Below are 23,568 nucleotides of genomic sequence, written 5' to 3'. Positions count from 1 at the left end.
TTGTATTTTTTGTAAACTTTATTTTGAAAAATCAAAACAGACTGCTAATATCATTAATATATATATTGATACACTTAACGACCAGTTGTTTCTGTTCAGTTGGAATCGTGATTCTTGTACAACGTTTTGAAGTCTGCAGTTAATCTATTCAAACCTTGGGACAACAAAAGTGACCAAACCAATGGAGACATTTCTCTAAACCACTCTGTCAAGCATTCAAAGACAATTTCAATTACCCCCCCCCCCAAAAAAAAGTCCTTGCTTTTAATTGAAAAGAAAGACAACAAAAAAATACAACCTTTTGGTCGAGTTTCCTTCAATGCTTGTTTCTTTCAAACGTCCCAATTCCACCACTGAAGGTGGAAGGAAAACAGATGTAAAAAAAAAAAAAAAAATCTACAAAAACAGGTGAACGGTTATCGCAAAAAAATAACAGCCCAGTGCTCACATTTAGTCAGACGCTACACAGAAGCTGAACCCCCTCACTCTAACGGCAGGTCAGCTCACATCACATGCTCCCCTTCTCTTCCACACACAAACAGGACCCGCTCTGACCTTAAATACAGAGTTGATCAGAAGTAAATTGGAAAACAACTAAGTCGTGTAGAGCGTGTCATAACAGCAATGACTATAGACCCCCCCTCCCCCAACAAAAATAACAGTTGTGTGAGCACATCACCGCCCCTCTTTCTGCACCTCTACTCTATCACTGCAGATTGTGTGTGTGTGTGTGTGTGTGTGTGTGTGTGTGTGTGTGTGTGTGTGTGTGTGTGTGTGTGTGTGGAGGGCACTAAGAGCGTGCTAGCTTGGGCTCGTGGGCCCTCAGTGTCCCCACAGCGTCCTTTACGGCATGGTAGATGATGTTCTTCACCTAGAGAACAGAGATCCCATCAAAATTACAATTAATTACAACAATACGTTACTGATTGTTTAGCTGATTGATAATCAATTCAAACCTTCATTCCTTCTCACAGCAGTGACCTATACTTTTGTGGCGGCGTAGTTAGTGCTCTACTTTTGAGCAGAGCCCTGGTCAAAAGTAGTGCACTACATAGGCTACCATTCGGGAGGCAGACGAAGTGTACCTGGAGCTTGTCCTCGTGGTTGGAGTGTGTGGTGGACAGGTGTCTGAACTCCTGGGTCAGTCTGAAACAGTGCTTCACGTGCTCAGGAGACACAAAGTCCTCCGCCACCTTGATACAGCTGTACAGGTTATGGACCTGGGGGGACAGCCAGGAGACAAGAGGGGAGTGTGTGAAAAATTTGTTTTTGAAAGAGTGTGAGAGGTGTCGTGACAGAGAGAACGTGTGTCTGTGTGTGTGTGTGTGTGTGTGTGTGTGTGTGTGTGTGTGTGAGAAGCAAGAGTATAAATATTATACAGCAAAAGGAAAACCATAAGTGTACCCTCTGTCCCTATGTAACCATTAAACAACCCAAAACCTCTCAATCAAACCTCCACTGTTACATCCAGTGTTTCCCCTAGTACCCACCTGGTGGGGAGCCCCGGCAGGAATGAAGACTGCGTCTCCCAGGAACTGTACGATTGCCCAGCCCTGCACACCATACTCCTCATACAGCCTCCTGCGCAGCACCCCGTCCAGGTACCAGCTCTGGTCGTGGATAGGGTCATGGTCCGGTGGGTTCTCCTGGCCCTGCTCCTCACCCACCTGACAGTCAGAGGAGAGGGGGAAAGAAACACTAATGGTAAAGCATAGTGACACTAATGGTAAAGGATATTATAAACTGGATGGTTCGAGCCCTGAATGGTGATTGGTTGACAGCAGTGGTATATCAGACCGTATACCACAGGTATGACAAAACATATTTTTACTGCTCTAATTGCATTGGTAACCAGTTTATAATAGCAATAAGGCACCTTGGGGGTTTGGGATATATGCCAATATACCATGGCTAAAGACTGTGGCTAAGAATAGCCCTTAGCCATGGTATATTAACCATATATCACATCTCCTCGGGCCTTATTGCTTAAGTAACATGCTATGGTATATCAGAGAGACAATGTCTGTGTCCTAAATGGCACCCTATATCAGGGCTCTCCAACCATCCTGTAGGTTCACACTAACCTTGTTCCTGGAGAGCTACCCTCCTGTAGGTTAATACTCTAACCCTGTTTCTGGAGAGTTACGCTACTGTAGGTTTATACTCTAACCCTGTTCCTGGAGAGTTACCCTACTGTAGGTTAATACTCTAACCCTGTTCCTGGAGAGTTACCCTACTGTAGGTTTATACTCCAACCCTGTTCCTGGAGAGTTACCCTACTGTAGGTTTATACTCCAACCCTGTTCCTGGAGAGTTACCCTACTGTAGGTTTATACTCCAACCCTGTTCCTGGAGAGTTACCCTACTGTAGGTTTATACTCCAACCCTGTTCCTGGAGAGTTATCCTACTGTAGGTTAATACTCCAACCCTGTTCCTGGAGAGCTACCCTACTGTAGGTATATACTAAAATCACATTTCTCATGGGAACAGTAGAACTACAAAAAAAAGCCAAGCAACCATTTAGTTTCTTCCCTGAAAATTTCCCAGATATAATGCATTGCCTGAAAATGAATGTGCAGATATACATTACAATGAATGGGGTGACGGTGAACCCTGACCTTGCGGAGAAGCTCGCGGATCTTCTCGGCGTCCTTGGCAGAGTAGATGTGCCAGAGCGCCCCGGGCTTCTCCTTGGCCTCATACACCCTCCTCTTGGTCATCTCATCCACGTCACCCTCCTCGATGGTGGTCATCACCTCTGCAGGACCAAACAGACAGACAGGGATGAGCAAACACGGGCAGTCACGGAGTGAGCATGAACTCTTAGGGAAGGATGGAGGAAAGAAGAACACTAAACATCACACATTGACATCCTGAGGTTGTGGGCACAGGAGAAAAAAAACACTACACATTCTAACTTAGAGAAGTGCTGCTTCACTATGTAAGAATCATAAGGTGCCATTTCAAAATGACACTCTATTCCCCCAAATAGTACCCCATTTTGATCATAACAGTATGTGGCCCTGGTAAAAGGTAGTGCAGCACATGGGAAATAGGGTGTCATTCAAAATGCAGCCGAAGTTAAGTGTTGAGTCATCATCCAGAACCAGATAGACGCTGAGTTGGCAGGGGAACTGTACCCTCCTTGCTATGCCATTTGAGACACAGAGTTGCTTATTTATTACTAATCAAGAAAACATTTAGATGGCTAATGATGAACGGGACTAAAACATTACACTAGTGGAGCTACATGTATTATTCACTTTCTGGTCACTTGGACAAATGACCCCCAGAGCCATAGAACAAGTTGCCTGCATGTTCATGCGAGGGAGAGACGGGCGGCACTAAATGCGGGCGCGGATGGGACAAAATGCGGGCGCGACTACACTGTGTGCACAATTATTAGGCAAGTCAGTATTTTGACCATATCATCATTATTATGCATATTTCCCAACTCCAAGCTGTATAAACTGGAATGCTTATTGGATTTAAGCATATCAGGTAATGTGTATTTGTGTAATGAGGGAGGGTGTGGCCTAAGGAGATCAACACCCTATATCAAGGTGTGTATAATTATTAGGCAGATTCTTTTCCTCAGGCAAAATGGGCCAAAAAAGAGATTTAACTGACTCTGAAAAGTCAAAAATTGTAAAAAGTATTTCAGAGGAATGCAGCACTCTTGAAATTGCTAAGATATTGGGGCGTGATCACAGAACCAGCAAACGGTTTGTTGCAAATAGTCAACAGGGTCGCAAGAACCGTGTTGAGAAAAAAAGACGCAAATTAACTGCCAATGATTTGAGAAGAATGAAACGTGAAGCTACCAGGAAGCCATTATCCTCCAGTGCTGTCATATTCCAGAACTGCAACGAACCTGGAATGCCCAGAAGTACAAGGTGTTCAGTGCTCAGGGACATGGCCAAGGTAAGGAAGGCTGAAACCCGACCACCACTGAACAAGACATGTTGAAACGTCAAGACTGGGCCAAGAAATATCCGACGACAGATTTTTCAAAGGTTTTATGGACTGATGAGATGAGTGACTCTTGACGGATCAGATGGATGGGCCCGTGGCTGGATCAGTAACGGACACGGAGCTCCACTTCGACTCAGACGCCAGCAAGGTGGAGGTGGGGTACTGGTATGGGGTGGTATTATTAAAGATGAGCTAGTTGGACCTTTTCGGGTTGAAGATGGACTCAAACTCAACTCCCAAACCTACTGCCAGTTTTTATAAGACACTTTCTTCAAGCAGTGGTACAGGAAAAAGTCTGAATCTTTCAAGAAGACCATGATTTCATGCAGGACAATGCTCCATCGCATGCATCGTACTCCACTGCGTGGCTAGCCAGTAAAGGCCTTAAAGATGAAAGAATAATGACATGGCCCCCTTCCTCACCTGACCTAAACCCTATTGAGAACTTGTGGTCCCTTGTTAAACGGAGGATTTACAGTGAAGGAAAACAGTACACCTCTCTGACCAGTGTCTGGGAGGCTGTGGTTGCTGCTGCACAAAACGTTGATGGTCAACAGATCAAGAAACTGACAGACTCCATGGATGGAAGGCTTAAGACTGTTATTGAAAAGAAGGGTGGCTATATTGGTCACAGATATTTTTTTTAAATGTCAGAAATGTTTATTGATACATTGAGTTGTTTATTATTCTCACTTTAACAGATGAAAATAAACAAGTGAGATGGGAACTTTTCGTTTTTCATTTAGTTGCATAATAATTCTGCACACGAATAGTTGCCCAATAATTGTGCACACACAGATATTCTCCAAAGAAAGCCAAAACCTCACTTTCACTTTCTTAAATATTCAGGTTTGAGGTTTATTAACATTTTGGATTGACCGAGAGTGCTGTAGTTGTTCAATAATAAAATTTATCCTCAAACATACAACTTGCCTAATAATTGTGCACACAGTGTAAATGCGGGCGGGACTAAATGCGGGTGCAGGCGGGACTAAATGCGTGTGAGTTTATTTGCTCAGACTTTCCTCTAGGCTAGGCATCTCTAGATGCCCATCTCCAACAGTCAAAGCCAGAACACCTGTCACCCCAGACAACAGAAGATGCAAAACATGAAAAAAACTACTAGCGTCTAACAGCGTAAAACATTAACAATAATAAGTTGTGTTTAAAGGTTTTAAACAGAGTTTGACTCTGGCTATCCGAGGGTTAATGAAGGTCTACACAGGGTAGAAGACCACAGAAAGACCCAACACAGACCACAGATAAACCACAAAGGCTTTTAAATGGATGCACCCCTGTAGTGTTCTGGCCCCGACCCCATGTGGGAAAGTACATGGGGATGGGGGGAGTGGAGGAGGAGAGAGAAGGGGGATGTTAGTCAAGAAGGCCATGCTAAGGAGGTGATAACATAAAATTGCACAGACCTTTACATCCAGCGATATCCATCTCTGTGAACAAGAAATGTTCACACAATCAACATGTGAGACCCATGGGAGGGTCTTTCCACCAGAATCCTGTCCATTGATGCATGGGGGGGCAACTCCCATTGGGCTAGTCAGAGGCCTCCAGTGATATAGTCCAGGGTCCGTATCCACAAAGCATCTCAGAGTACGAGTGCCGATTTAGGATCAGTTTTGGCTTTTAGATCATAATGAATGAGATTATATAGATCAGCACACCGGAGATGCTTTATGGATACAGGCACAGGGTGGGAAACCTGGGAGAGGCCACAGGAGTGACTGACAACAGGCTAAAATGGAACATTTACACCATTGTTCTGTCTCAATGCTGAGGAATGGCTTCCTTTTCTTAATTCAATGGGACAGTACAGTATTTGATCTTGGTCAACCTATCGACATTCCTTTAGAATAGTTGGGAGCACCTCAAACCCAATTATAAACCCAAACCCAACTGGTTTTAATATTATTCAAAATATTTTTCAGTTGATTTTGGGACTTTTTTTTTAAACATTTTTTTAAACATTTTTTTTTTTTTACACTTTCTTTAGATGTAAGGTGTTTAAATCTATCATAATGATACTCCTGAAAAACAATGCAACAAACCCAAAGATAGTGCAGCATTAGATGGAATAAAACCATGACTATCCAAGTACAAAGATCCAAGGACAACCACTAACGTACCATACAAAAAAGTCTCAATCATTAATGAGTGTTGCTGGATGGAGGTGCTGATGTCCGTGTGTGAGTAGCAGTGTGATATAGCGGTTTGATATAGAAATGCACTTAGTGCGAAATGGACACTTGTGCTAAATTGCTAGCCATGCTAACGCTTACATTGTATAGTGCAATGTACGTCAATGCTGTAATGTGTCAGCTGTGCTGTATGAATATATGTTCTACCTCACTGTGTGAGAGTGTGTTGGTCCTACTCACCCTTGACGTGGTCTCCCTCTCCCTCAGGGATGCCCACGTACACCATAACGTTGACGGCATCAGACACGTCCAGATGCAGGTTGGTGGTGCCAACACTTCGGTCTTCTGTCTCCATCAGACCTGAGAGGGAGGAAGATAGGACAAAGCCAGATGATAGTGGCGAGAAAGGGGAAGAGATGGGGTGGTGGGGGTAGTGATAAATGGAAAGAAGGAGACCCCAAAATCAGAGATGCTGCCATTGGAGCTATTGCTAACTAGCCATCTATTGACCAGCTATGGGATCCCAGTGTTAGTCTGTAGGGTTTCTCTCACCATAAGCATTGTACATCTTAGGCCCCAGGTCTGGCCTGACAAAGAAGTTGGGCAGGCGGGAGGCCAGGTTCAGACGACCGTCTCTCTTGGTGTACTCTGGGAGGGGGAGGTTGTCCATTAGGTCATCAAACCGTGTGGGCATCATGTCTCTGAAGTCTTCTCCAGGAGGCCAGTCCTTCAGCTTCAAAACCATGGGCTGACCATCACTACCCTTCAGACGCTCTGAAAAGAGAGAAATGAGTGAGTGAATCAGTGAATAAATGGATGAACGAATGAATGATCCCGTTACTTACTGGAGATGATCTGGAAGCCGTCCCAGAAGTCTCGAACCTTCACGTCGGAGATGATGGCACAGTTCCGACAGTTGACCAGGTCAACATCCTGGTCCCCAAACTCCTCGCTGAAGGCCTCAGGCCGCCACAGAGCCCCCTTCAGACGCTTATGGATACCAGACACCAGCACCGGCTGGAGAGGGGGGGGGGGGGGGGGGGGGGGGGGGAAGGGTTCAAACAATCAGCTTCTCTCACACTGCACATCCCCCTCTTCCAAACCTCTCCCCAACTAATCTATTACATGGAATGACGTAACAATGTACATATTGCCAAAGTGCATCTCTTTCTCGCTCTGAAATAAAATAACTCCATACACACAAAAAGCTTCTCTCATTTTGTGCACAAATTTGTTTACATCCCTGTTAGTGAGCATTTCTCCTTTTGCCAAGATAATCCATCCACCTAACAGGTGTGCATATCAAAAAGCTGATTAAACGGCATGATCATTACACAGGTGCACCTTGTGCCGGGGAAAATAAAAGACCACTTTAAAATGTGCAGTTTTGTCACAGAACACAATGCCACAGATGCCTCAAATTTTGAAGAAGCGTCCAATTGGCATGCAGAATGCAGGAATGTCCACCAGAGCGGTTGCCAGAGAACCTAAAATGTTCATTTCTCTACGATACGCTGTGTCCAATGTTGTTTTAGAGAATTAGCAACCTTCTCAGGGAAGCTCATCTGTATGCTTGTTGTCTGACTTTCGGCGTTGTAACCGACTTCAGAGGGCAAATGCTCCACATCGATGGCCACTTGCATGCTGGAGAAGGGTGGTCTTCACGGATGAATCACGGTTTTAATTGTACCAAGCAGATGGCATGTATGGGGACATGTATGGTGTTGTGTGGGCGAGAGGTTTGCTGATTTCAACGCTGTGAACAGAGTGGGGTTATGGTTTGGGCAGGCATAAGCTATGGACAGCGAACACAATTGCATTTTATTGATGGCAATTTGAATGCACAGAGATACCGTGATGAGATCGTGAGGCCCTTCACCAGCCGCCATTACCTCATGTTTCAGCATGATAATGCACGGTCTCATGTCGCAAGGATCTGTACACAATACCTGGAAGCTGAAAATGTCCCATAAGTCACCATAAATAAATTGAGCATGTACGAATAAAATCAAATTTATTTATATAGCCCTTCATACATCAGCTGAAATCTCAAAGTGCTGTACAGGAACCCAGCCTAAAACCCCAAACAGCAAGCAATGCATGTGAAAGAAGCACGGTGGCTAGGAAAAACTCCCTAGGAAAAACTCCCTAGAAAGGCCAAAAACCTAGGAAGAAACCTAGAAAGGAACCAGGCTATGAGGGGTGGCCAGTCCTCTTCTGGCTGTGCCGGGTGGATATTATAACAGAACATGGTCAAGATGTTAAAATGTTCATAAATGACCAGCATGGTCAAATAATAATAATAATCATACGACAGTGTGTTCCAGTTCCATCAATATCCAGAAGTTTCGCACAGCCATTGAAGAGGAGTGGGACAGCATTCCACAGGGCACAAATCAACAGCCTGATCAACTATGCGAAAGGAGATGTGTCACGCTGCATGAGGCAGCATGACACATCACCACATATTATTCACACCACCACCACCACATATTACTCACACCACCATCAATACCACCACATATTACTCACACCACCATCAATACCACCACATATTACTCACACCACCACCACATATTACTCACACCACCATCAATACAACTACATATTACTCACACCACCAATACCACTACATATTACTCACACCACCACTACATATTATTCACACCACCACCACCATCAATACCACTACATATTATTCACACCACCACTACATATTATTCACACCACCACCACCATCAATACCACTACATATTATTCACACCACCACCAATACCACTACATATTATTCACACCACCACCAATACCACTACATATTATTCACACCACCATCAATACCACTACATATTACTCACACCACCACTACATATTATTCACACCACCACCACCACCAATACCACTACATATTATTCACACCACCACTACATATTATTCACACCACCACCACCATCAATACCACTACATATTATTCACACCACCACCAATACCACTACATATTATTCACACCACCACCAATACCACTACATATTATTCACACCACCACCAATACCACTACATATTATTCACACCACCACCAATACCACAACATATTATTCACACCACCACCAATACCACTACATATTATTCACACCACCACCAATACCACAACATATTATTCACACCACCACCAATACCACCACATATTATTCACACCACCACCAATACCACTACATATTACTCACACCACCACCAATACTACTACCACCACATATTACTCACACCACCACCATCAATACTACTACCACCATATATTACTCACACCACCACATATTACTCACACCACCACCACCACCAATACCACTACATATTATTCACACCACCACTACATATTATTCACACCACCACCACCATCAATACCACTACATATTATTCACACCACCACCAATACCACTACATATTATTCACACCACCACCAATACCACTACATATTATTCACACCACCACCAATACCACTACATATTATTCACACCACCACCAATACCACTACATATTATTCACACCACCACCAATACCACAACATATTATTCACACCACCACCAATACCACTACATATTATTCACACCACCACCAATACCACAACATATTATTCACACCACCACCAATACCACCACATATTATTCACACCACCACCAATACCACTACATATTACTCACACCACCACCAATACTACTACCACCACATATTACTCACACCACCACCATCAATACTACTACCACCATATATTACTCACACCACCACATATTACTCACACCACCACCACCACCAATACCACTACATATTATTCACACCACCACTACATATTATTCACACCACCACCACCATCAATACCACTACATATTATTCACACCACCACCAATACCACTACATATTATTCACACCACCACCAATACCACTACATATTATTCACACCACCACCAATACCACTACATATTATTCACACCACCACCAATACCACAACATATTATTCACACCACCACCAATACCACTACATATTATTCACACCACCACCAATACCACTACATATTATTCACACCACCACCAATACCACAACATATTATTCACACCACCACCAATACCACCACATATTATTCACACCACCACCAATACCACTACATATTACTCACACCACCACCAATACTACTACCACCACATATTACTCACACCACCACCATCAATACTACTACCACCATATATTACTCACACCACCACATATTACTCACACCACCACCATCAATACTACTACCACCACATATTACTCACACACGCAGTAAATCCATAGATTAGGGACCAAGTTAATTTATTTAAAATGTACTGATTTCCTTATAGGAACTAATGTTGAAATTGTTGCATTTTAAGTGTATTCGGAAAGTATTTTCCACATTTTGTTACATTAAAGCCGCATTCAAAAATGGACACAAAAAAATTCCCTCATTAAATCTATTCAAAATAGGTTTTAGAAAAACTGAAATATTACATTTACATAAGTATTCATACCCTTTACTCAGTACTTTGTTGAAGCGCCTTTGGCAGCGATTACAGCATTGAGTCTTCTTGGGTATGACGCTACAAGCTTGGCACACCTGTATTTGGGGAGTTTCTCCCATTCTTCTATACAGATCCTCTCGAGCTCTGTCAGGTTGGATGGGGAGCGTTGCTGCACAGCTATTTTCAGGTCTCTCCAGAGATGTTAGATCGGGTTCAAGTCCAAGCTCTGGCTGGGCCACTCAAGGACATTCAGAGACTTGTCCCAAAGCCACTCCTGCATTGTCTTTGCTGTGTGCTTAGGATTGTTGTCCTGTTGGAAGGTGAACCTTCGCCCCAGTCTGAGGTCCTGAGCGCCCCGGAGCAAGATTTCATCAAGGATCTCTGTACTTTGCTCCGTTCATCTTTCCCCTCCATCCCGACTAGTCTCCTAGTCCCTGCCGCTGAAAAACATCCCCCACAGCATGATGCTGCCACCAACAAGCTTCACTGTAGGGATGGTGCCAGGTTTCCTCCAGACGTGACGCTTGGCATTCAGGCCAAAGAGTGCAATCTTGGTTTCATCAGACCAGAGAATTCTGTTTCTCATGGTTTGAGAGTCTTTAGGTGCCCAAGCAGGCTGTCATGTGCCTTTTACTGACGAGTGGCTTCCGTCTGGCCACTACCATAAAGGCCTGATTGGTGGAGCGCTGCTGAGATGGTTGTCCTTCTGGAAGGTTCTCCCATCTCCACAGAGGAAGCTCTAGAGCTCTGTCAGAGTGGCCATTGGGTTCTTGGTCACCACCCTGACCAACGCCCTTCTCCACCAATTGCTCAGTTTGGCCGAGCTGCCAGCTCTAGGAAGAGTCTTGGTGGTTCCAAATTTCTTCCATTTATGAATGATGGAGGCCACTGTGTTCTCAGGGACCTTCAATGCTGCAGACATTTTTTGGTACCCTTCCCCAGATCTGTGCCTCGACACAATCCTGTCTCGGAGCTCTATAAACAATTCCTTTAAGCTCATGGCTTGGTTTCTGCTCTGACATGCACTGTCAACTGTGAGACCTTATATAGACAGGTGTGCCTTTTCAAATCATGTCCAATCAATTGAATTCACCACAGGTGGACACCAATCAAGTTGTAGAAACATCTCAAAGATGACCAATGGAAACAGGATGCACCTGAGCTCAATTTCAAGTCTCATAGCAAAGGGTCTGAATACTTATGTAAATAAGGTCTCTTTTCACTTTGTCATTATGGGGTACTGTGTGTAGATTGAAACAAAACAAGGCTGTAATGTAACAAAATGTGTAAACCACATATTACTCACACCACATTACACACACACCACCAATGACTCGCGACACCACCAATGACTCACACTACCTCATTACTATTTCCAGCATAGGCAAGAAACAGTTGCACAACTCATGCAGCCTGGCCCATAGGCCAATATGTTTTGATACGGATTGTTTAACAACTGAAGTGGCCAAATGGCTTCTTAAAATTAAGCAAAAGAATCCTCTTTACATGGGGTGTAAAGCCTCACTGGCATGCTAGATGGCCAGTTCATATAGCCTTTAGCCGTACCCTTATCCTACTTCTCCTCTGGTGATGTGGAGGTTAATCCAGGTCCTTCAGTGCCTAGCTCCACTCCCACTCCCCAGGTGCTATCATTTGTTGACTTCTGTAACCGTAAAATCCTTGGTTTCATGCATGTTAACATTAGAAGCCTACTCCCTAAGTTTGTTTTACTCACTGCTTTAGCACACTCTGCCAACCCGGATGTCTTAGCCGTGTCTGAATCCTGGCTTAGGAAAACCACCAAAAACCCCGAAATCTCCATCACTAACTATAACATTTTCCGACAAGATAGAACTGCCAAAGGGGGCGGTGTTGCTATCTACTGCAAAGATAGCCTGTAGAGTTCTGTATTACTATCCAAGTCTGTACCCAAACAATTTGAGCTTCTACTTCAATTCGAGCTTCTACTTAAATTCACCTTTCCAGAAACAAGTCTCTCACTGTTGCCGCTTGCTATAGGCCCCCAGCTGTGCCCTCGATACTATATGTGAATTGATTGCCCCCCCATCTATCTTCTGAGCTCGTGCTACTAGGTGACCTAAACTGGACATGCTTAACACCCCGGCCATCCTACAATCTAAGCTTGATGCCCTCAATCTCACACAAATTATCAATGAACCTATCAGGTACAACCCCAAATCCGTAAACACGGGCACCCTCATAGATATCATCCTAACTAACTCGCCCTCCAAATACACCTCTGCTGTTTTCAATCAAGATCTCAGTGATCACTGCCTGCATCCGTAATGGGTCTGCGACCAAACGACCACCCCTCATCACTGTCAAACGCTCCCTAAAACACTTCTGCGAGCAGGTCTTTCTAGTCGACCTGGCCGGGGTATCCTGGAATGACATTGACCTCATCCCGTCAGTAGATGATGCCTGGCTATTCTTTAAAAAGTGCCTACCTCACCATCTTAAATAAGCATGCCCCACTCAAAAAATGTAAAACTAGGAATAGTCCTTGGTTCACTCCAGACCTGTCTGCCCTTGACCAGCACAAAAACATCCTGTGGCATTCTGCATTAGCATCGAATAGCCCCCATGATATGCAACTTTTCAGGGAAGTTAAGAACAAATATACACAGGCTAGCTAAGGCTAGCTTTTTCAAAACAGAAATTTGCATCCTGTAGTACTAACTCAAAAAAGTTCTGGGACACTAAAGTCCATGGAGAATAAGAGCACCTCCTCCCAGCTGCCCACTGCTCTTAGGCTAGGAAACACTTACCACCGATAAATCCACTCTAATTGAGAATTTCAATAAGCATTTCTCTACGGCTGGCCATGCTTTCCACCTGGCTACCCCTACCCCGGTCAACTGCCCGGCACCCTCCACAGCAACCCGCCAAAGCCCCCACCATTTCTCCTTCACCCAAATCCAGATAGCTGATGTTCTGAAAGAGCTGCAAAATCTGGACCCATACAAATCAGCCGAACTAGACAATCTTGACCCTCTCTAAAATTATCTGCCAAAATTGTTGCAACCCCTATTACTAGCCTGTTCAACCTCTTTCGTATCGTCTGAGATTCCCAAAGATTGGAAAGCGGCAGCGATCACCCCCTCTTCAAAAGGGGAGACACTCTAGACCCAAACTGCTACAGACCTATATCTATCCTAGTCTTCGAAAGCCAAGTTAACAAAACAGATTACCGACCATTTCCAATCCCACCATACCTTCTCCGCTATGCAATTTGGTTTCAGAGCTGGTCATGGGTGCACCTCAGCCACGCTCAAGGTCCTAAAAGACATCATAACCGCCATCGATAAGAGACATTACTGTGCAGCCGTATTCATCGACCTGGCCAGGGCCTTCGACTCTGTCAATCACCACATTCTTATTGGCAGACTCGACAGCCTTGATTTCTCAAATGATTGCCTCGCCTGGTTTACCAACTACTTCTCTGATAGAGTTCAGTGTGTCAAATCGGAGGGCCTGCTGTATACATCAATGATGTTGCTCTTGCTGCTGATGATTCTCTGATCCACCACTACGCAGACGACACCATTCTGTATACTTCTGGCCCTTCTTTGGGCACTGTTAACTAAGCTCCAGACGAGCTTCAATGCCATACAATTCTCCTTCCGTGGCCTCCAACTGCTCTTAAACGCAGGTAAAACTAAATGCATGCTATTCAATCGATCACTGCCCGCACCTGCTCGCCCGTCCAGCATCACTACTCTGGACGGCTCCGACTTAGAATACGTGGACAACTACAAATACATGGGTGTCTGGTAGGACTGTAAACTCTCCTACCACACTCACATTAAGCATCTCCAATCCAAAATTAAATCTAGAATTGGCAACAAAGCATCCTTCACTCATGCTGCCAAACACTCCCTCGTAAAACTGACCCTCCCATCGTTCCTCGACTTCGGTGATGTCATCTATAAAATAGCCTCCAACACTCTACTCAACAACCTGGATGCAGTCTATCACAGTGCCATCCGTTTTGTCACCAAAGCCCCATACACTACCCACCATTGCGACCTGTACGCTCTGGTTGGTTGGCCCTCGCTTCATACTCGTCGCCAAACCCACTGGCTACAGGTTATCTACAAGTCTCTGCTAGGTAAAGCCCCGCCTTATCTCAGCTCACTGGTCACCATAGCAGCACCCACCGGTAGCACGCGCTCCAGCAGGTACTGGTCACCCCCAAAGCCAATTCCCCCTTTGGCCGCCTTTCCTTCCAGTTCTCTGCTGCCAATGACTGGAACGAACTGCAAAAATCACTGAAGCTTGAGACTCATATCTCCCTCACTAGCTTTAAGCACCAGCTGTCAGAGCAGCTCACAGATCACTGCACCTGTACATAGCCCATCTGTAAACAGCCCATCCAACTACCTCATCCCCATACTGTATTCATTTATCTTGATCCTTTGCACCACAGTATCTCTACTTGCACATTCATCTTCTGCACATCTAACATTCCAGTGTTTAATTGCTATATTGTAATTACTTCGCCACCATGGCCTATTTATTGCCTAAACTTACCTCATTTGCACTCACTGTATATAGACTTTTTGTTTTCTTTTGTTCTACTGTATTATTGAATGTATATTTTGTTCATTGCATGTGTAACTATGTGTTGTTGTATGTGTCGAATTGCTACGCTTTATCTTGGCCAGGTCGCAGTTGCAAATGAGAACTTGTTCTCAACTAGCCTACCTGGTTAAATAAAGGTGAAATAAATAAAATAAAAATACATTAGCAGCGCGTGAGCTTCAAGTTTGGGGAAGATCATTTTCAGTCTTGAAGGAGTTCCCACATATGCTGAGCACTTGTTGGCTGCTTTTCCTTCACTCTACGGTCCAACGCATCCCAAACCATCTCAACTGGGTTGAGGTCGGGTGTTTGTGAAGGCCAGGTCATCTGATGCAGCACTCCATTACTCTCCTCCTTGGTCAAATAGCCCTTACACAACCTAGAGGTGTGTTTTCGGTCATTGTTATGTTGATAAACAAATTATAGTCCCACTTAGTGCAAAACAGATGTGATGGCGTATCACTGCAGAATGCTGTGGTAGCCATGTTGGTTAAGTGTGACTTGAATTCTAAATAAAATCACTGATAGTGTCACCAGCAAAGAAGCCCCAGCAAACAAGCCCCACACACACCCTCCTCCATGCTTCATGGTGGGAACCACACATGCAGAGATCATCTGTTCATCAACTCTGCGTCTCACAAAGATACATTTACATTACATTTACGTCATTTAGTAGACGCTCTTATCCAGAGCGACTTACAAATTGGTGCATTCACCTTATGATATCGCGGTTGGAACCAACAATCTCAAATTTGGACTCAAATATCCAATGCTCTTGTTTCTTGACCCAAGCAAGTCTCTTCTTATTATTGGTGTCCTTTAGTAGAGGTTTCTTTGCAGCAATTTGACCCTGATGGCCTGATTCACAGAGTCTCCTCTTAACAGTTGATGTTGACATATGTCTGTTACTTGAACTCTGAAGCATTTACTTGGGCTGTAATTTCTGAGGTTGGTAACTCTATTGAACTTATCCTCTGCAGCAGAGGTAACTCTGGGTCTTCCTTTCCTGTGGAGGTCTCATGAGAGCCAGTTTCATCACAGCGCTTGATGGTTTTTGCGACTGCACTTGACATTCTCCAGATTGATTGACCTTCATGTCTTAAAGTAATGATGGACTGTCATTTCTCTTTGCTTATTTGAGCTGTTCTTGCCATAATATAGAATTGGTATTTTACCAAATAGGGCTATCTTTTGTATACCACCCCTACCTTGTCACAACACAACTAATTGGCTCAAACATATTAAGGAAAGAAATTCCACAAATTAACAAGGCACACCTGTTAATTTAAATGCATTCCAGGGGACTATGTCATGAAGCTGGTTGAGAGAATGTCAAGCGTGTGCAAAGCTGTCCTCAAGGCAAAGGGTGAATACTTTGAAGAATCTCAAATATATTTTGTTTAACACTTTTTTGGTTATTGGTTACTACATGATTCCATGTGTTATTTCATAGTTTTGATGTCTTCACTATTATTCTACAATGTAGAAAATAGTAAAAATAAAGAAAAACCCTGGAATGAGTAGGTCTCTAAACTTTTGACTGGTACTGTATGCTATTCTGTTCTTTTGAAATAGACTACATTTTCTTCATGTCATGCTTCTTCAGACCCATCTAAAATAAATCTTGGATTTATTAGACTTTTTAAAATGTAGATGTTCCAAATGTCTTCATCAGTGGCTTGGAGGCTGTGTGGAAGACAGGAGATGCTATGTGTTTATGTTAATTACATGTAAATTACCGTGAGACGGACAGTTATTTGCTTGACAATCACCTGCTGATTCAATACGGTGGCCCTACTCACGCCACCATATTAAATCACACCACATTACAGATGCACGATATATCGGTGAACATATCAGAATCAGCAGATATTAGCTTAAAATGCCAACATCGGTATCGGCCCGATGTCTAGTTTAACTCCGATGAGCAAAACTGATGTAAAAGCTGACGTGCATACCTATAACACAGATATGAGAAAAACATTTAAATAACGTAGATACATGATGTAATGACGCCGCGTAAAATTACACGCTACACATGCAACACAGCATTCCTAACCTAGCCCACAATGTCTGCTGTGTGGATCGAGCAGTCAAACAAGTCGAGCAGTCATTTGAAAGAGTCAGGAAATTTCAGCCAGAGAACTCAAAGGCGAAATCCATTAACGGCAAGATAATAGAATTCATTTCCCTTGACAATCAACCGTTCTCTGTCGTGGGTTATGTTGGCTTTCACCGACTGGTGGAGTACCAGTACACTTTATTTTTATTTGGTACAATTTTTCAGATGTTGCCCTACTTGAGTTAAACAGTAATAGCGTCACTGATATTAGCTTCACGACTGACATTTGGACCAGCGATATCAGCCCCATGAGCATGCGGAGTCTGACAGCACAGTGGGTCGTTGAGGATTTCGTACTGAGGAAAGCCATATGGCATGCTCATGAATATGCTGGTTACCATACCGCTGCTGCCATTTCAATGGCATTTGAGAACATGTTTTTTTATTTATTTATTTAACCAGGTAGGCAAGTTGAGAACAAGTTCTCATTTACAATTGCGACCTGGCCAAGATAAAGCAAAGCAGTTCGACACATACTCCATGTGTAACTCTGTGTTGTTGTAAAACAAACATACAGTCAATAATACAGTAGAAAAATAAGTCTATATACAATGTGAGCAAATGAGGTGAGATAAGGGAGGTAAAGGCAAAAAAGGCCATGGTGGCAAAGTAAATACAATATAGCAAGCAAAACACTGGAATGGTAGATTTGTAGTGGAAGAAAGTGCAAAGTATAAATAATGGGGTGCAAAGGAGCAAAATAAATAAATAAATAAATAAATACAGTAGGGAAAGAGGTAGTTGTTTGGGCTAAATAATAGACGGGCTATGCTTGAAACATGAACACGCTCCATTCGAACAACTGACTGGAGAAATAAGCTCATCAACTGCGCCTGCAGCAGACGTGATGATACCTTCTGTCATGGCATTGAAACTCCTGCTCAACAAAACTGACAGGGGTGTAAACAAATGTGCACAAAATTTAAGATAAGCTCATGTGCATATGTAACACTTCTGGTATCTTTTTTTCCAACTCATGAAACATGGGACACATACTTTACATGTTGATTTATATTTTTGTTCAGTGTAGTATTTGTATTCTAACACCACAGTGGAGTGCACATGCCCATTCTGACTTTGTCAATGCTAAGCTAACCAGTTAGCTATCAGCTAGTGTGCGATGTTAGTGCTGACTAGTTTCTATGGAGTGAAGATGGCCCCTTTTCCCGACGAGGTGGATGTTTTTACTGGCCCACATTGGCGAATGAAACAGTTGCCCTTGACAACAGTTTGCCCCGGCAACAGAACTGCCCCCACAGGCTGTGAACAAGCGATTCGGTGGCCTTCTCTCTGAGCCTCTCTACTGTGTCGCCCCCATGCTCGATGCTATGTCCAAGGACCGCTACTTCGATGCAGCCAAGAAACAGGGTTTACGTGAAATGTTACATACACAGCTGGACAAGATGGAAATGGACAGAGTGACAGTGCGCACCGAGGAAAGAGGCCACGGAGAGACAGGGCTGAAACTTCACTGCTCGCCATGTATGATGCAATGCAGGTTGAGAACGAAACAACTGAACAACAAGTAAGTGAAAGAAATAGGTTTTGATTATGTTTTACTGGTAATGGAGACATACACCCTCGTTCAAAAGTTTGGGCTCACTTAGAAATTGATCAAAAATACACTGTAGACATTGTTAATGTTGTAAATGACTATTGTAGCTGGAAACAGCAGGTTTTTTATGGAATATCTACATAGGCATACAGAGGCCCATTATCAGCAACCATCACTCCTGTGTTCCAATGGTACGTTGTGTTAGCTAATCCAAGTTTATCATCTTAAAAGGCTAATTGATCATTAGAAAACCCTTTTGCAATTATGTTAGCCCAACTGAAAACTGTTGTTCTGATTAAAGAAGCAATAAAACGGGCCTTCTTTAGACTAATTGAGTATCTGGAGCATCAGCATTTGTGGATTCGATTACAGGCTCAAAATGGCCAGAAACAAATAACTTTCTTTTTGGTCAGTGTGTGTGTGTGTGTGTGTAACCTTTTTTAAACTAGGCAAGTCATTAAAGAACAAATACTTATTTACAACGATGGCCTAACCCGGCCAAACCCAGACGACACTGGGACAATTGTGTGCTGCCCTATGGGACGCCTAATCATGACCGGATGTGATACAGCCTGGATTCGGACCAGGGACTGTAGTAACACCTCTTGCACTGAGATGCAGTGCCTTAGACTGCTGTGTCCATGTGTGTGTGTGTGTTAACTATTTAACTGTACTAGAATGCTAAATATCAGTTACCGGTATAATTTTTTTTGTCAAGATATATATAATATATACATCCAAAAATGTCATATCGGTGCATCACTACTACATATTACTCACACCATACTACTACAATCTCTTCTCTACCCCCCAGAAAGGTCTCTCTCACCTGGCCCTGTTTCCAGCACTCTCTGAAGATCTTCCAGTTGTTGGTGTTGGAGGGGTCCTGCAGGCAGAGCAGGCGTCCGTCACAGAGCCAGGAGTGGGAGGTGTGCGGGTCTAGCACGCTGAGGCCCATAACCCCATCCCTGCGGCCAACCCCGCCTAGCTCACTGCCGCCCTCCCCCAAACGACGGCCATCCGCCTTCTTGGTCTCCACCACCGAGGCGATGATATGGTCCAGGAAGTTAGGTAGGCTGCCCTTCAACTTGTCCCCCTGATGGAGGAGGAGGGGTCAGACATGCAGTCTAGGGCCCTAGGGCTCTGGACAAAATAGTGCACAATATAGGGCATAGGGTGCCATTTGGGACACAAACTAAAACTCTTTGTAGATTCTATGAATTCTGGAATGTCCCTTTAATATGAGCATTCTGAGTGATCTTAGTTACTGCAGTAAGCTGACAGACACTCACAGCTGCTGAGGTGGAGAAGACAGATGGGAAGGTTACTCCAGAGTCTCCGGGGCCCTGGGGGAGCCTTCCCGGGCCAGAGTTGAGCAGGTCTCGGAGGCTGGAGCCCTCTGGTTTGGGCTGGGTGTTGCTGGAGCCCAGCAGCAGGCTGTTGAACAGTTTAGGACTGGAGGAGGAAGACGAAGGCTTGGACAGGGCGCTGAACGAGTCCAGGCCGAAGGGAGAGCGTGTGTCCCGGCCCATCACAGAGCGCAGCGACGCAGAATCTGGATGGGTGGACAGGAGAGGAGACAAGGTTAAAGATGGTTAGATACCTCACAGATCCTCTCATATTAAACACATGTACAATAAATGTCGAGAGTACCATCCAGAATATGACGTAGAACTCAGAGTACAGAGAGATAAGATGTAGTCACCTTTAGTGTCCTCCACCTTGGCTTTCTGAGTGGCAAGGTCTGCCAACCAGTGCAGGGCGGTGGAGTTTCCCTCACCCGTGGAGGGGCGAGGGTCTTTGGGGGTGGGGATCTGGGTAGGGTTTGGGGGGGCGCTGGTATGGTTGGCCCCGTTAGTATCAACCCCTCCTCCTCCCCCCTCTGATGACGTTGTGGTGGAAGTAGGCTCTGTTTTGACCACTGTCATCTCCGCCCCCTCTGGCTTAGGAGTGGTTGAACCCGCTGGACCCCCGCCACCTGTGATTGGTCCACTACCACTGCTCCCCGTGCTGGAAGAGACAGCAGACTGCTGGGACAGCAAAAAAGGAAATATTAGCATTATACTGTATACTAATAAAGCCCCATGACAACCAACATGTAAAACAAGTGAGAACTATGTACAGTGCTTTTGGAAAGTTCAGACCCCTTGAATTTTTAACCAATTTTGTTACAGCCTTATCCTAAAATGTATTAAATTGTCTGAGGTCCTGTGCGCTCTGGAGCAGGTTTTCATCAAGGATCTCTGTACTTTGCTCCGTTTATATTTCCCTCGATCCTGACTAGTCCCAGTCCCTGCCACTGAAAAACATCCCCACAGCATGATGCTGCCACCACCATGCTTTACCGTAGGGATGGTGCCAGTTTTCCTCCAGACGTGACGCTGGGCATTTAGGCCAAAGAGTTCAATCTTGGTTTCATCAGACCAGAGAATCTTGTTTCTCATGATCTGAGAGTCCTTTAGATGCCTTTTGGCAAACTCCAAGCGGGGTGTCATGTCTTTTACTGAGGAGTGGCTTCCGTCTGGCCACTCTTCTTGGTCACCTTCCTGACCAAAGCCCTTCTCCTCTGATCGCTGAGTTTGGCCGGGCTGCCAGCTCTAGGAAGAGTCTTGGTGGTTCCAAACTTCTTCCATTTATGAATGATGGAGGCCACTGTGTTCTTGTGGACCTTCAATGCTGCAGACATTTTTTGGTACCCTTCCCCAGATCTATGCCTCGACACAATCCTGTCCCGGTGCTCTACGGACAATTCCTTGACCTCATGGCTTTGTTTTTGCCTGAAATGCACTGTCAACTGTGGGACCTTATATAGACAGGTGTGTGTCTTTCTAAATTATGTCCAATCAATTGAATTTACCACAGGTGGACTCCAATCAAGTTGTAGAAACATGTCAAGGATGATCAATGGAAACAGGATGCACCTGAGCTCAATTTCAAGTCTCATAGCAAAGGGTCTGAATACTTATGTAAATAAAGTATGTTTTTTGTGGGGGGGTTTTATAACTTTGCAAAAAATTCTGAAAACCTGTTTTCACTTTGTCATTATGGGAAATTGGGTGTAGATTGAGGAAAACATGTAATTAAATCCATTTTAGAATAAGGATGTAACATAACAAAATGTGGAAAAAGTCAAGGAGGTTGAATACTTTCCGAATGCACCCTATAGATGTATAAATGTTAAATGTTATATTCTTTCTCTTGGCACAACATTAGAAAACACAAAGATGCAGTACCTGTGAGATGCCATTGGGGGCGCTAGGGCGCACTAGGGGCCTGTGGTGCCGGCTGGTGCAGGGGCAGTTTGCCTTGATGCCCCATTTGCCCCTGGCTGAGTGCACCATATCCCCTATGTTATAGAGAGCTGTGGGAGAGAGAACAGAGAGAAGTCAACATGGGATGACTTAATGAGAAGGATACAACACATGTTGGATGTCAAGTTCACTGCTCCAATTTGTAAGTCGCCCTGGATAAGAGCGTCTGCTAAATGACGTAAATGTAAAGTTTGGGCTGGGAGTTTTTCCAGACAATGTGACCTGGGCCCGTGAAGACTGGGTTCGTGCAGATAACCAACAACTTACGACGTTTGGAATGAGACTAACGTGAGGTAAAGAATAAATCATTAATTAGAAGACTAATTGATCAGATATTAAAATATCTGAAAGTTAGAGGAAAATTATAACTTTGTAATCTGAATATTTTCCTTGGTGCCCCGACTTCCTAGTTAATTACATTTACCTGATTAGTTAATCACGTAATAATAACTACAGAGAATTGATTCGATAAACTAAGTCTTCAGTTTAATGATGCTAAAGACACGACACAACCTTCCGGTTACTAGTCCAACCCTATACCACTAGGCTACCTGCCGTCCATCAAGACTGTTGGAAAAGCATTCTTCATGCACAAAGCATATTAGAGAAGGAATGCTGATCTAGGATCAGGTCCTCCCTGTCCATAATAATCTAAAAAGGGAAAAACTGATCCTAGAGCAGTAGTCTGATTCTAAAAACCCTTTATGGACCCCAAGCAGGAAAGACTCCAGGCCCTAGTTCAAAGCTCCTTTAGTTATGATGATGTTACCTGTTCCAGGTATGATCTGTGTGGGCATGAGGTTCTGAGGCTCGTGTCTCTGGCCCTTTACACACTTCAACCAGGAGAACACCTCGTCATCAGGCCCCTCGTCCACCTCTGAGAGACAAAACATGTGACGGAAGATTCATTTACACACACACACACACACACACACACACACACACACTCCCTTTCAGCTCAATCTTCACTTCTTCAAAAACATCACTGAAAGAAAGAGCAGTCCAGGCCAATCACTGTACGTAGTTGAACTGGACAATACCATACCCCAGTCCGTCCCTGTGTGTGGAGTCACCATAGAGATCCCACAATCCACATTCTGTATGTTATAAAGACTCCAGATGGAATTCTGACTCTCACCCTCCATAGGGCGGTTCCTGCGTTGCCGGTAGCAGTCCAGGCACACCCCGAAGCCACACTTCCTGCAGACCCAGTGGATGTTGAAGACGGTGGTCTCACATACGTCGCACATCTCCCTGACGCCGCGCACCGCACGCTTCCACGCCACTTTCTCTGTAGAAGAGGACAGAGACACAGGGTAAGC

The 23,568-nt window shown here is 44.3% G+C and overlaps 1 protein-coding gene and 1 long non-coding RNA gene across 5 annotated transcripts in view; one reads left to right on the top strand and one right to left on the bottom strand.

Annotated features, from left to right (window-relative positions):
* LOC115205424 (lysine-specific demethylase 3B) overlaps positions 1 to 23,568 on the bottom strand; it is a 35,653-nt gene continuing 12,085 nt past the window's right edge. For 2 of the 4 annotated variants that reach the window (XM_029771395.1, XM_029771398.1), the window contains exons 11-24: positions 23,385 to 23,537; positions 23,016 to 23,123; positions 22,169 to 22,296; positions 20,641 to 20,965; positions 20,228 to 20,490; positions 19,765 to 20,031; positions 6,975 to 7,146; positions 6,682 to 6,903; positions 6,370 to 6,489; positions 5,401 to 5,424; positions 2,620 to 2,759; positions 1,491 to 1,667; positions 1,086 to 1,220; positions 1 to 871 (exon numbers count right to left, since the gene is read on the bottom strand). In XM_029771395.1, coding sequence (XP_029627255.1) covers positions 791 to 871; positions 1,086 to 1,220; positions 1,491 to 1,667; positions 2,620 to 2,759; positions 5,401 to 5,424; positions 6,370 to 6,489; positions 6,682 to 6,903; positions 6,975 to 7,146; positions 19,765 to 20,031; positions 20,228 to 20,490; positions 20,641 to 20,965; positions 22,169 to 22,296; positions 23,016 to 23,123; positions 23,385 to 23,537 — 2,315 coding nt within the window. In that variant the 3' untranslated portion in view covers positions 1 to 790. The remainder of the gene's footprint in view (positions 872 to 1,085; positions 1,221 to 1,490; positions 1,668 to 2,619; positions 2,760 to 5,400; positions 5,425 to 6,369; positions 6,490 to 6,681; positions 6,904 to 6,974; positions 7,147 to 19,764; positions 20,032 to 20,227; positions 20,491 to 20,640; positions 20,966 to 22,168; positions 22,297 to 23,015; positions 23,124 to 23,384; positions 23,538 to 23,568) is intronic. The other 2 variants (XM_029771396.1, XM_029771397.1) reach the window with 2 other exon arrangements.
* On the top strand, positions 3,508 to 3,795 carry LOC115205428 (uncharacterized). Its single transcript, XR_003880603.1, has 2 exons — positions 3,508 to 3,564; positions 3,600 to 3,795. It is a non-coding gene; the product is annotated as an uncharacterized LOC115205428 (long non-coding RNA).

This window comes from Salmo trutta, chromosome 13, assembly GCF_901001165.1.
Source record: "Salmo trutta chromosome 13, fSalTru1.1, whole genome shotgun sequence".
In the NCBI taxonomy this organism is placed as follows: domain Eukaryota; kingdom Metazoa; phylum Chordata; class Actinopteri; order Salmoniformes; family Salmonidae; genus Salmo; species Salmo trutta.
The sequence above is the reverse complement of the archived record's forward strand: the minus strand, read 5'-3'. Positions and strand labels throughout refer to the sequence as shown.